Source organism: Carassius gibelio, chromosome B5 (assembly GCF_023724105.1).
Source record: "Carassius gibelio isolate Cgi1373 ecotype wild population from Czech Republic chromosome B5, carGib1.2-hapl.c, whole genome shotgun sequence".
NCBI lineage: Eukaryota > Metazoa > Chordata > Actinopteri > Cypriniformes > Cyprinidae > Carassius > Carassius gibelio.
This window is the reverse complement of record NC_068400.1, coordinates 3585615-3599594: the sequence shown is the minus strand read 5'-3', so window position 1 is coordinate 3599594 and position 13980 is coordinate 3585615. Positions and strand designations below refer to the sequence as shown.

General features: G+C 36.6%; 1 protein-coding gene across 2 annotated transcripts in view; it reads right to left on the bottom strand.

Moving 5' to 3' along the window:
* LOC127958160 (voltage-gated potassium channel subunit beta-2-like) overlaps positions 1-13980 on the bottom strand; it is a 27030-nt gene extending 13050 nt beyond the window's left edge. Inside the window, exons 1-5 of one of the 2 annotated variants that reach the window (XM_052556959.1) lie at positions 13119-13980; positions 2274-2317; positions 2109-2146; positions 1670-1749; positions 167-211 (exon numbers count right to left, since the gene is read on the bottom strand). In XM_052556959.1, coding sequence (XP_052412919.1) covers positions 167-211; positions 1670-1749; positions 2109-2146; positions 2274-2317; positions 13119-13327 — 416 coding nt within the window. In that variant the 5' untranslated portion in view covers positions 13328-13980. The remainder of the gene's footprint in view (positions 1-166; positions 212-1669; positions 1750-2108; positions 2147-2273; positions 2318-13118) is intronic. The other variant, XM_052556960.1, reaches the window with a different exon arrangement.

The window sequence follows — 13980 nt, the reverse complement described above, 5'->3', positions numbered from 1 at the left end:
ACATTAGTCATTCACAAACTAACAGGAGCAGCAAAGAACAAGTAAGCTTCAGGTCAGCAGTTATTCTGACAGTCTGAAGAGGAGAAAACAGCACGCAAACATAGCACATCAAATAAGAGTTTGAAAATGTTCTGAACCCTTAAAAACAGCAAATCAATATGTTTACCTCCATCCTTTCTTCTTGATGATACTGCCGAGAACCATTTCAGCCCTGCAAGTAAGCAAGAAGCAATTATCATGCTATTATTTTACTTCCATCACAGTCGGTGAGCAAAAGTGTCCTCTACACTGGGGGATTCCCTGTTCTCAGCTTCCACAGAATTAAGTTAATGAAGCATTCACTTTACAGTAATATGAAAGGAACTCCCAGTGTAAACACAGGCAAAATACTTCATGTTTTTTTTTCCCTCCTGTGAGCAGATTTTTAATTTAAGGGGAAAGACTGGAAGGGAGGGAGAGCTTCTAATGACAGATGTTACATTTTTGCCCTCAGGACCAATGTGTTCTTCATGAATGGTTCTCCCATCAGGCCTCGTCATCCCTTTGCGAGAATGTGAGTCCTTGTGACAGCTTGTAACAAATGAAGCGCTACTGTAATGTGGGCTCAAGAGGGCAGCAGATGTCCCGAGACAAACTCACAAACAGTACTAGTCTTCGTCTTTTATTTAACTAGCAGTCTAGATGAGTAAATCCCCTGTTTGTGAAGAAACGTGTATGTGTATGACTAATAAAGGTTGGGTAGATCATCTGTGCTGAAGTTTTTACAGTGCTATCTTCATCATTCTGCACAAGCCATATCACCAGCTTGACATGGCATGAAACTGCAACACAAATGTCCTCCCCCACCCTACACACACAAACAACATGTATAAACTTATGACCTTTAACACTCATGGGGTCTGCCTTTTTAAAATGCCGTTTGGTAGCCGAGTCAGGCTATTTCCGCTCAACTTTATCAGCAATTCGCTGACGTTACAGCTCCACAGCATTGCAGAAAATAAAGACTCCAATGCTAAATTTACTGCAAGCTAGCGGGTTTTGGCTATTTACCTTTCCGTCTTTTTTTCTCTTCTTGCACAAATGAATTTTGCTGACAAAACACTAACTTCTTTCACAAGGTCATCTTAAACATAGATACCGAAGGTATACAGTAAACAGCCGCTGTAATGTAATTTTAGTTTAATGTATAACAATTCAGCAACTAATTAACTAATATAATAAATAAATGCAAATATAATACCTGTTTAATTCAAATAAAAGTATTACAATAAAGAAACAATTTACTTTATTTAATAAAATGCATTACCACAAAAAGTGTTATATATATATATATATATATAGTCAATTTTGTTCTTCAACTTTAACATTTCGTTTCAACAATCTTGACTATTGTGTCACATCTTTGCTAAGCAGCACAAACCTTGTTGCAAAAGCTACAGTACAGTAAAAACATTTTATAGACTTTTTAATAGCAAACATTGATTTGGGATTGAAAGCATTTTTAGAACTATCAGATCTGTGAGAAATCTAAACAGTTCTATAAAAGACAATAATGTTGCTAAAATACTTTACTAATCTCCTCATATATATATATACTGTAAGTGTAAAGCCCTATCGCTCATGATGAGCAGCAGCAATGAATGATGGGAAATCAGTAAAGAGTACTCACTTCCCTGCTGCATACACCTCGGCTGTGTCAAACAGATTGATACCGTTCTCATACGCCAGCGTCAACAGCTGCTCAGCTACCTGAGAGAAGACAGAGACAGAAGAGAGATGGAGAGAAAACGGACAGCTGAGAGGGCATTATAGCTTTATGATGTCTTCAGCAGTACAAACCTCAAATGACATGGTTGTTATTATCTGTACGGCATTTTGTGCTGCTATTTAGTAATTGTACAGTAGAGGTCGATTAAAGCTACACCTAAAGGGAAAGTTCACCAGAATTGTCATTTTGTGGTGAACTATTCCTTTAAAAGCATAGTGCTCTCAAGTTATATTTATTCAGGTTTTTATGCTTTGCTGCAAAAGCATGCTAGCATGCTAAATGCTATTGCCCAGTAACGTGTGAATTAACAATCAAGAGTAACAACCAATGAAAACTCTACCTCATCCGTTATTTGACCACCAAACGTCACCCATGTGCCTGAAGAGAGAATGCATAAGGTAATGTCAGAGCGACACATGCAATATTATATACTGTAGCAATTAATCTTAATCTAAATTTCTGATATTAATAAGAGACAACAAATAGCATAGCATCTTTTACTCACCCAGCCCTAGACATGATACCCGTAAGCCAGATTTCCCAAGGTTCCTAAATAAAATAACAAAATAATAAAATTAAATGCAATCATTAATGCCAATCAATGATAACATGTTTCAATGTAATGCATAAATAAATGTACTGTGGTGCATAAATACATAATCTAATGTGTCAAACTGGTCTAAAGATGTATATTGTATTTGTGCCCTGTGGTCAGCAGCATATTTATGAATAAATCTGAACTCGTTGTGTTTTCATTATGTGTAACGTGGGCCATAGGCTACATATGTACTGTAGCAGTCTTTGTTTGTAACTCCCACACACACACACACACACACACAGAGTGAGAGAGAATGTAATCCAGCCTGGATACAGCACTACAGTACCTTCAGCCTGATGAACCAATCAGAAGAACACCTGGGTCTTTTGTTCGATATCTTTTGAGTTTACAAAGAGCCAAAGATACAGTGATGAGAAATTACTATAAGACCACACAGTCAAGGACACAGACTGCCTTCATAATTACAGCTATTCAGTGAGCTTTTGATTCTTATTTGAAGGATGAGAGGCAATTTATGACTGGCACAAAACAAAGATGTTGCTTTAAAAGACCTTTTATGGTTTCCAAATAAAAAATAACGTTTTAACCTTTTAGAAGAGAACAGCAACGCTTATGAAAAGGTACAAGATTTCTCAGAAGAAACCAATAAAGAGTCATGAATTTATCCTTGAGAGACATTGCTACTGTACCATATCCTCCAGGCAAGTTATTCACCCTGTTTTCATCACACACTGACAAGATTGAATTTACATGTTTCAATAAACAGAATTGGTTTGCATAACTTCACCGTAAACAAATTAAGCTATTTTGAAGAGACAAAATTAAGCAGTGATTTCATATAATATATATATATATATAGTGTCACATCATTGAATTGTAAGATCCCAGATGCACATACTGTATATCTGCATCTGCAAGTTGTCTGTTAAATAGCATTTCATCTGGAAAGCATCTGTTGTTTACAAACACCTGACAATTTTTTTTTAATAATGAGTTTTACATACATTCAAACATCAAATATCTTAAAGACATTTTCTACATTTCTACATAATGTTTGACAGGAAACATCCTAGAGATGCATTGCAGATAAACAAACACTCTAAAAAAATAGATCTTCCAGATGTAAACGCACATCAAATAAATGTCTCTGAGACTTATATGTGCTATCAGGGATAGTGCTAGCAAGCAAATGAACTGTTAGTGTACAATAGCACATATTAGCATGCTAAATTATAAGTCTGCTCCTTAAATCATATTCCTATGTCCCCATCCTCACATTAAGCAAAAGCTTCACTCTTCACCACAATCATAACCCAATGTGATTTAAATGGTGAAGGACATCAGGAATTTTTAAATGCTGTCACTTTAAGAGTGTGTGTATTTAACCATTCAACTTAAATACTCCTGTTCTCTATGAGCACCCTCTTCATATTTACACACCTCTCTGACAGCGCTCAGAAACAGACAGCGCGTACATTTAGGGAAATAAGTTGTCTTTAGCTGCTGATTGCATTTTAATGGCATAAAATGACTTGTTTTTAAACCACAATGCTCGTATCCATTAACGTGTAGCACAGCAGTGTTACATAAGCTTGTAACCACGATAGAAACCACTGTAACTTAGTTGCTTAATGCTGGGTTATTTTTTTCTACCCAACTGCTGGGTTGAGCCTTTCTCCAAAAATCAACCCAGCTGCAGAGTTACAGTCAGAGAACAGGCTTTTTGAGTCTACTAGAGGAGAGAGCAATTCTCAGTGCATTCTCTGGTGCACTTCTTCAGCTAAATAAAAGTTTGTGTACATTTGATTTTTTTTTTTTTAAGATATTGTAAACTGTATTATTTTAGGGCAGGTTATGGAGTTAGTCATGCCATCCTTCAGCTACGAGTGCAACACAAGGCTACGGTCTGAAGTTCACACTTCCTCCAGGGAACAGCAGCCCTTCACTGGCTTAGAATTCAGTGACACACCGGCACGCAAATTAGCACTATTTCGGTAAAATCTGATTACAGAGAATGGTTGAATACACTTAAATTAAAATGCTACTTTTAAATGTTACATGTATATTTCTAAAATGCTTGTTAAATGTATATAAATTATGCTGTATTCACCCAAATAAATTACATTTGTCTTGTATCTTATCTATGTGTTCTTCCTTAATAATAAATGTTCATCTTTCAATTATTGGTGTTGACTCTAGTAATTTTGTGTGTGATTATTCATTTCCAGTCCATTTTAAGTCAGCAATATAATATTTTTTTAACAATATGCTAGATGACTTAAATAAAAAAAAATTAAAAACATGTTAGGTAAAAACATTAAACCCAACCAGCTAGGTCAAAATAACCCAGCATGTGTTCTGTCCAATATTTACTCAGTGCTGGGTTGCCAAATAACCCAAGTTGGGTTGTTTTTAACCCAGCATATTTTTGTGAGCACTTGAAACCGTTGTGGAACAGGCTTGTATAGTTTTACAATGAATTATTATGAATTAAAACATAATCAATAATGTACAGTACATAATGTCTTGAAATATATAACCAGAATGCACTTATATGCACTTGCTCTTGAGTGTAGATTCTCAATAAAGGCCTGTAGTCATTGTATGTACAGTGTACAGGCTGTCATCAATGTGTCACTTCCAAGTGGCTTTGAACAGAACATCAGCGGAGAACTTATCAACTCAAATCAAATTATCAGGTCCTGAAAACCAGTGATGAATTTTTAACTGGTTGGATGGGAGATAGAATTACAGGATGGGCGATCCATTGACCAGCCTGTGAAGGTGAAGTGGCCACCTGCTGATGGGGCTCAAACTGATGCACAAAGCCTGTACATGATATTTCCATCTACACAGGCTCCTCTCTGGCAGTACAGTGGTGTAGTGCTGAAGACAACTGTGGCTGCAACCAGAGAACAGAGAAAGACAGTCAAGCATGTCTTTAGCCCTCTTTAATTATGGAATGCAGCAAACTGTAGAACATAATCATTGGAGAGAACGTTCCCTTTAGTAGTTACATTTACATTTATTGCATTTAGCAGACACTATTATCCAAAGTGACTTACAGTGCACTCAGGCTATATATTTTATTTTTTTACCAGTATGTATAGTTAAATGACTGAAATAAAAAAATATATAATTTGGTATAATCATTTAATAGTATTCAGTGGTCTGTATATATATATATATATATATATATATATATATATATATATATATATATATATATATATATATATATATATATATATATATATATATATATATATATATTACATACACACACACACATTTTATATTCAATTAATGACTTGCTTTAAATCCTAGCTATTGTATGGCAACACTGGAATTGACAGAATACAAATGCAGATGCATAAAAACTCAAGTCAAAGAATACCAAGCATACATTTCTAAAATCAATGTATGGACAATCATTTAAAATAGAATGTGGTTGAACAAAGAACTCACTGACTTTCAATGAGGCACAGTCATAGGATGCCATCGAGCCACCATTAAACTAGACTAAAATGGTGTTTGGTTTCAAAGAACTTGACTGGCCAGAAAAAAGCTCAGATCTGCTCAGGGTCTTCTTTTCTTTGAGTTCCTCTAACAAAAGTCATTAACTTTTAAACGCTCTCTCTATGATTCACTATGGGCTTTTCCTGAAATGTGAACTTCTCCCTCACAAACCTTTCCCTTATTCTGATTCTCAAAGGTGAAGTTTAATGCAATAACTAATGCTCCATCTGCTGCAGGGTGTCTGTACTCTCTGAGCTGAAGATTGCTGGACAGGGTCAATGTGACTGAACAACACAGGTGCAGCCTGGGAAATGCTAGAGTTAAGTCCCACACACCCAAAAATGGCTTTGGAAGTTGATTATTTAAATAACTGCAGTTTTCATTTGAAGGATCAAACACTGTGTAACTAGAGTTGACTGATACACAATCAAATTACTTTTATGACAATCAAAAACATGAATAAATGACTCTGAGCCATTTGTTTTTAGCAGCATGGCATTATAGCTATAGTTCAGCCCTTGCATGCAGATGGTTGTTGGTTCAAACCCTGGAATGCATAAATTGTAATCTATCAGCACCTTGAGAAAGACACTTACTCTAACGGCAGATTAAGTAAGTCTATTGGATGTCACAATGAATAAAAGATTGAATTACACTGAACGAGTTAAATTGAATGGATGATTCTGCTGGACAGATATGGAAACAGAGTTTGAACAGAATTACTGAATTATAGTAAATGTCTCAGTATAACTTCAGAGGGACAATGCAGACTGCATTTCATCATTTGCTGTAAAAGAATTATGGTTTATCAGCCAGAGATCTTGCTTCCTAACAGTACACGTGGAAAACCCATTACTAAAATCAATCAACATATGAAGTCTGCAATCAGTAATTCACCATGCCTTTAAACAAACCAAGCTTTCTTCATCTTCTAAGGTGAATGGCAGAGTATGGGTGTTTAAAAGTCACATTCACACTGAGAGGAGAAACTCACTCAGCATCTCCCCAGAGAGCTGCACTTGGCTGAGGCTGCATGTGTGGGAAACACTGGGCCTGCTCCACTAATCTTTGGCATTCGTTAATGGATGTCGACAGGGCCTTTACCATGGATCAAAATGGGTCTTAATGCAGCATGCTGCCTACCTACACTATCACAACGGCTGATGGAGCTACAGTAACTGGATAGTGCTGGACTGTGAGCAGACACTCTCATTGTTGCCCATTAAGGCAGTCTTGAGTGTTTATAATTAGCAACACAGATTATTTGATGACAGATTGCACAGCAAGTTCATAAGGTCAATGATATGATGCATTTTTTGTGCAGATCAAATAAAATATTAAAAAGTACTTTAAACATACATCTCTCGACACATAGTGACTGTATATATGCACACACATTTCACAGTATGTGTGTATGTATAAACTGTATTTGGGAGTTCGGCATTATTACTATTTATTATCACTCAAGTGCTTTGCTGTTTATTAACATTTGCAATGCCAAAACAAAGCCATGTTGTGGAACAAACATACAGTACGGGGGGGGGGGGGGGGGGGGGGATATAAAAAAATAATTTAAAATGATTATTACAAATGATATACTCAAATGAATTTATAGTTTGTTAGATATGGTTACACCACAAGGCATTTTTAGAGTTTGAAAACATTTTTGGAAATCATATGAAACCAACCTGAATTAAATTTTTAAGACCTTGGTGACTTTTCCTTTGCCTTTATTATGGACACACAGTTTTATTCGTCATTTATTGGTCGTTGACCCGTACAACATGGCATGGTTTGACTCCAGACTCTAAAACAGCCTTATGGCAGTCTCCTCTTCAGCCCTACAGCTGACCCAAACAGCAGATGTCTTAAACACGTACACACACACACCCGGGCACACACACACACACTCGTACAAGCTCATTAGCATGGCAGATGAGCAAACATCTGGGGTTTTAAAGGGGTTAAGAATAGTGATACACACGCAGTACACAACACACATTTGACCTCACACACATTCAATGTACAGTGAGCCACCAGGAATCCCTCCGAGAATGTTTTCATCATATCAAGACTGAACTTTCAAACAAGATCCACTCAGGCAAGATAAAAAGCCAGTATATTCACTGTTTCATCACTCCAGACTAAAAACAGGGCTTTAAGTGGAAGAGTAGGAAGGTATGGAACATAGTTATATAAGAAAGGCTGGGGGCACGAGTAATATGGTGAAAAGGATATGAGGGAAGTAAAAGACAAAACGTTAAGAAGCGTTAGGAAACCAGGAGGAGGATGCATCAACAAGGGTTTTGTATGCTACACATCACTAGAGAACTACAGGCACGATGTTGCCTAGAAGGCATGGGCACTTTATTAAAATGAGTAATTTTATCCCCACAGGGGCCCACTCCCCCCTGCCCAAACACTCCACATGGGGTGCCAAAATATCACATTGTGTGGATGAAAAATGGCCTGTTGGGCAAATCTATGTTAAGAAATAATGAAGTATATATCATTAAATTTAGAGGATAAAGTCACTACAGGAACAATTGCTGTACATGATTATTGTAGGATTAAGGAATTATCAATAAACAAATTACAAAAATACAGAAAAAGGTATGCACACTCAACATAATTTTTGGTAGAGGTAAAAGTCACAATGCAACAAAAAGGTGCACCAATGATCTCTGGCTCTCTTTTGAAAGCTGTCGTTGAAACAAAGTAACTTGTGTTTACTGTGATGCCCTTCTGTATTTATCTTCTGCATAAAAAAGAAGGTCCTTCAAGACATATCTCTGAAAAAAAAAAGTCACCTAAGTATACAAAAGTAGAGTATCTGCTAGGGCTGCATGATTAATTGCATGCGATTGTCATGCGTGTCTCTTTAGTAAAGCTGGTTCTGTGATTAGTAGAAAATATCCATCACCTGCTTTTAAATGGAGCGGCACTTAATATTCAAATCCATCATGGCACGAGCGCAAATGGCTCTTAAAAGGATTGGAAGATGAGACTCTGATTGGTTTATTGCACGTTACACCCAAAAAACACCCATTACTCATTAAGAGAATAGGGACAACCTGTTTAGACCATGACATCTGCGCCGTGCACTTTACACTTTCCGTTTAGATCATTAAAATAGGGCCCTATGAAATGTTTACACGTCATGTGAAAACTAGTACAAGTATATAAATAAATAAAAAGAGACTTAAAAGTGCTTCATTCTTTTTTTCTGAGGTAATCCAAATCTCAAATCCTCAACAACATCACATATTTTTGGGGTGAATTACGTCTTATTCCTCTCATCGTGAAGCAAACAGTAAAATAAAAAGAACTTGAAGAACAGTCTGGCTGCGTTGTCTTCTGTTATGGGCGTATTCAAGCTGCGCGCTTCAGTTTGAAACATTATAACATTAGAATCTGAATAAAGCGTTCAGCGCGGGGGCGTGGTCTCATTAGAAGATAATGAAGGGAGACGTGAAAAACTGATATCGCGTTGTTTTCATATGGATTACTTTATCACAGAATATTTATTTTCGGCAGCACTTGTTTAGTTTAAAAGTAGACATGTCAGGCTTTCAATAGATATCTCTCTCATGTCTCTTCGTTGAGTATTCACTGAGTTACAGTTCATTTTAATGACGTGTTTGTAAATGAAAATCAGCGCAGACAGAGGCTGCAGACAGCACACCTTTTTTGTTATCTTTATTTTATAAGTGCACAAAGTTTTGTTATTATGTCTGTATACAGAAAAAAGTAGACCCTTTACAGATTCGACTGATGTATTGCTCTTATCTGTACAGTAAAAACTGAAAGCGTAATAATAAAGTTCATAAGTTCTTTTCGGGGTTATCAGGAGAAAATGCCTCATAACGCATATAAGCGTTAATCGACTTCAGGGGGTTAATGAGGATATCTCTGCCATATTTCCAAGCCCAAACTGAATTTGCTGACTGTTTTTCACATCACATTTAACAAAAATATAATATAAAGTGCTAGTATTCGAGTCCCATATAACACAAGTTATGAAATTCAATGAAAAAGCTCAAAGCCTCACATAAATATCCTAAAGTGACATGGTTGGCACAGCAAATGCATTTTGATTTCGTTAACCCTATTAGTTAGATTTAGGGTAGGGTTTAGTATAGTTGGTTTGTTAATTTCTAATGTAAAAGAACTTTAACATTTTACTGACTTCTGAACTGCTATGATATAATATATTGTCAAGTTGACCTGTTCTGGAGAAAAAAAATGCACTATTTAGCTCCATTCACTGGAAATTTCAGTTTGAAATTGTTGCAAAAAAACATGCTATAAGAAACACAATTTCATTTAGCGAAAACGTACCTACGGGCAAAAGACAAATCTTCAAGAAAAAAAAAAAAAATAGCACTTATAGCACCTCTTGTAAAGCAATACTGTATGTACCTGCAGCAATGTATTTCAGGTTTTGCAGAAATGTAGACTGGGTTGAAATTTTGTTATGGTGTATATCTCAAAACATCCATCAATCCAGCACTGCACACGTCCTATTTGAGAAACATCATCTTCCACTCTGGGGTCTTCCCAGTAAAGAGTGCACATTGAATTCATGGGTTTATCTTGGACAAATAAGGGTAGCTTGCATAACTGGCTGGCCAGACTGAAGCAGTCCTGCTGTTTACTGCCCAGGGAACAGCGGGAAGAAACTGCAGCCCATTTGTGTGTTTATGTAATCACCACTTCAGTTTTCTTTCTGCAGACCCCAGAGATACACACGCTTACACGATGCCTCAACACAACCCTCTTCATCATTCTCATTCTATTTCTTTTGAATTCATGTACAAAACGAGCACAGGAACTTTGATAACAGTCAAGGGATAATCGTATCGCCCAGAAAGATACATGCCACAGAATGGGACGACAGGAACAAACCCTCCAGGTTTAATTCATAAGCTCATGACATTTCATGAGTGAGCATTCACAAATGTAAGACCACAACGGACGCAAGTCACACAAGTATAGGGTTTTTAAAGGTTCTCGCCTCAGGTGCATGTGCATACACTCATTTAATGCACATTTAATGTTGGCTCATCAGACTTGGAGAGGTTATGTTACCCATTCATAGTCTCTAGCTGCAAACTGCTCAGAGGAAAATTTTGATTGTGTCATAATTTCAGCAAAGACCCTTTTATGTGAACATTATACCAGATCAAATTTAAAGGGACAGTCCATCCAACAATTAAAGATTTTTCAAGTTTCCTCTCCCTCATGTCATTCCAAGCAAGTAACCTTTTTGTCTGTAAAAGACAAAAGAAGAATGTTCAAACATATTTGGACCCCATTGATGTTTATGGAATGAAGAAAAAAAACCAGAGGCATTTTTCTAAATATCTTCTATTGCTTTCCACAGTAAAAGTAAAAAGGCTCAGGATGGAAAACAAATATTCAGACAATCATAAAGTCATAGAAACCGATAGAAATTAAATAAATACATTGCAATTTGTCTAATCCCACTAGCAGATTTTGATTGTTTTTAATCAATAGAGACATAATCATGACCATTTAAATTAAAATTTCACACAAATATCATGTTAACCAAGTCCAAAAACCATGAGTATTCCAGTGGAATAAACCCAGCCTTCACGACTATGACATTTACATATTTACAGCTTTGAATTTCAAAGACTTAATTACAATGGGGGAATTAGCTTTAAGTGGCAAGACATTTGGTAGCAGTGCAGCGAGACAGAGAAGCTTTTCAGGTGTTCAGTTACACATTAGTTTAATCAGGAAGTGGAAGACACTCTACATTACCTTGCATAGCTACAAAGTACCTTTGATCTACAATTACGCATATTACAGTATGGAAAAATTAGGATGGAGTGTAGGCTTACTTTAAGGACCGAGCACACTATTATTTTATCAGTGAGCAGATAGTAAGCAGCACGGGTGTGTTACAAAAGACCGTGGGCTGTATGAACACTGCAGTCGAAAAAGTGAGGGAGCATCCTGTGCTTCTAATAATGCTAAGCAGTGGAACATGATCACACTGTATCTCTATTTCATATAGAGAACATGCTAATGGATTTAACAGGCACTAACAGAAATTTCCATATCTAACCTCCTCTGAACCCAGACAGCAGAGCAATGAGTCCACACAAATTCAGTCAATTAGTCAAATGAAAGACTTGATCTTCAGCTGTTCAGATGTTAAGAGGTCGATATTAAAACTATTACTACTTATATTAGTATGTCTAAAATAAAACACATCAAAGTGAGTTCAACTGCTTTGAATGCTATAAGAATGATATCATTATAATGTACAGCATGAAAAAAAATGTTACAATCATATTGAGATTTATTAACAATTAGCCTACATTTATATATTACATTTAATGTTATTAATTTATTAGTGTTAGATTAAATGGTCGTTAGATGGAAATTCATTAAAATAGAAATGGGTAAATGTTAATTAAATCGAACAAACAAACATGAAATTCGAAAATGAACCAATATTTATATAAAAATTAGCCCTAAAAAAATTAGATTAAAATATTTTGTATGTATATGCATACTAAAAGACTTATGACTTAATTATTTGAAATATTCTAAATTTTTAAATTCACAAATATTTTTATCGTGCCACAATGAAGTATAATGGCTATAGTAATGGCTACAGAAAATTCAGCTTTACCATCACATTAATAAATTACATAATTGTTTTTATATTAGAATAGAAAGCAGTTATTTAATAATAATAATAATAATAATAATAATAATAATAATATGAAATAATATTTTACAATATTACTGTTTTTACTATAACTTGGATCAAATAAATGCAGCCTTGGTGAGCATAAGATAGAGTGTTTGAACAGTATGTATAAATAACCAAATCAATTACTCATAGTTTGTAACTATATGTAATATTGTTAATTCACAAATATTTTACAGTACGCTGAAAAAAATGTGCTAAAATATGCTTCTAAGATTCTACCATCTCAACATTCACAACTACTAACTGAACCACAAGAGATCAATGAACAAACTAACGAACCAGTCAACCAAATAACATTTCAGACCTTGACAACTTTAAACTGTTAAACCTGTGAACCAAACTGACCCTGCGTAACAAATCAAATCTCAAGAGTTACAATTTGCGGTCTGAGACAACTTTACTTTGCTCGAATCACGTGAACATTCGATTGCAAACAGTCTAAACTGGAACAAAAACCAAAACAGCACAGAAAGGTTAAAGTGCCACATGTTTATTCTTGGAGTTCCCCTCTCACCTACCTATATTTCATGCCAGTTCTCAAGCAATGGTCACCCGAGGAAGGCATGCTCTGCACAGACAGCTGGCCCAGGCTGCGGGCCACCATCGCCACAGTGCGAAACTTGCTTTTTGTCCCCAAACTCGGGCTGTTGGTGTTCTGTCTGTTCAGTCGGTCCTCTGTGCTGCGGCTGACAGCTCGGTGGTCCGTGCACACAAAAGACACCTGCATGCTGACGGCGAGCCCCCGCAGACAGCTTTACCACGGTGAGGATGCTGACGCTACAAAGAGCAACTAGTCCTAAAAGCTCCCAATGCTGTTACCTCAACAACTAAAGACAAGTGTCTTCCTGCCCCGAGGACAACGAAGAGAAAGACAGTCACTTTTCTTAAAACATGAAGAAAATGTTATTAAAAAAAGGTCAGAATGGATGTGGCAGCTGTCAAAAAGGTGAGCGCGACACTCTGTTTAAACACTCTGTGCAGTTATCGCTCTGAAGTGCTGCCAGAGTGTGTATCTGTCCATGTGCCGTCTGTGTGTGTGAACTGTGTGCGCGCAAGTCTCTGTGAGAGTGAATTCCTGCGCTCTGGCTCCAGGGCAGCAGCAGCCCATGAAGCGGTGAACCCTGGGCACCAATCACATCAACACACAGAACAGGGGAGAAATCCCACATCCAAGAGCTTATCCGCTCTTCTCCACTCTCCTCTGACTGCACTGGAAGTGAACTTGCTCCTTTTTATTCCCCACTTTCTTCAGTTGCTTTATTGTTGTCCATCCAGTATTCCTAATGTTAACTGACAGTCAGTTTTCATAAACAGGCTTCTGGTTTAGATCAGCTTCCAGTAATGTTTCCCACTATGTGCTGAGCAAATGCATAAATGCTG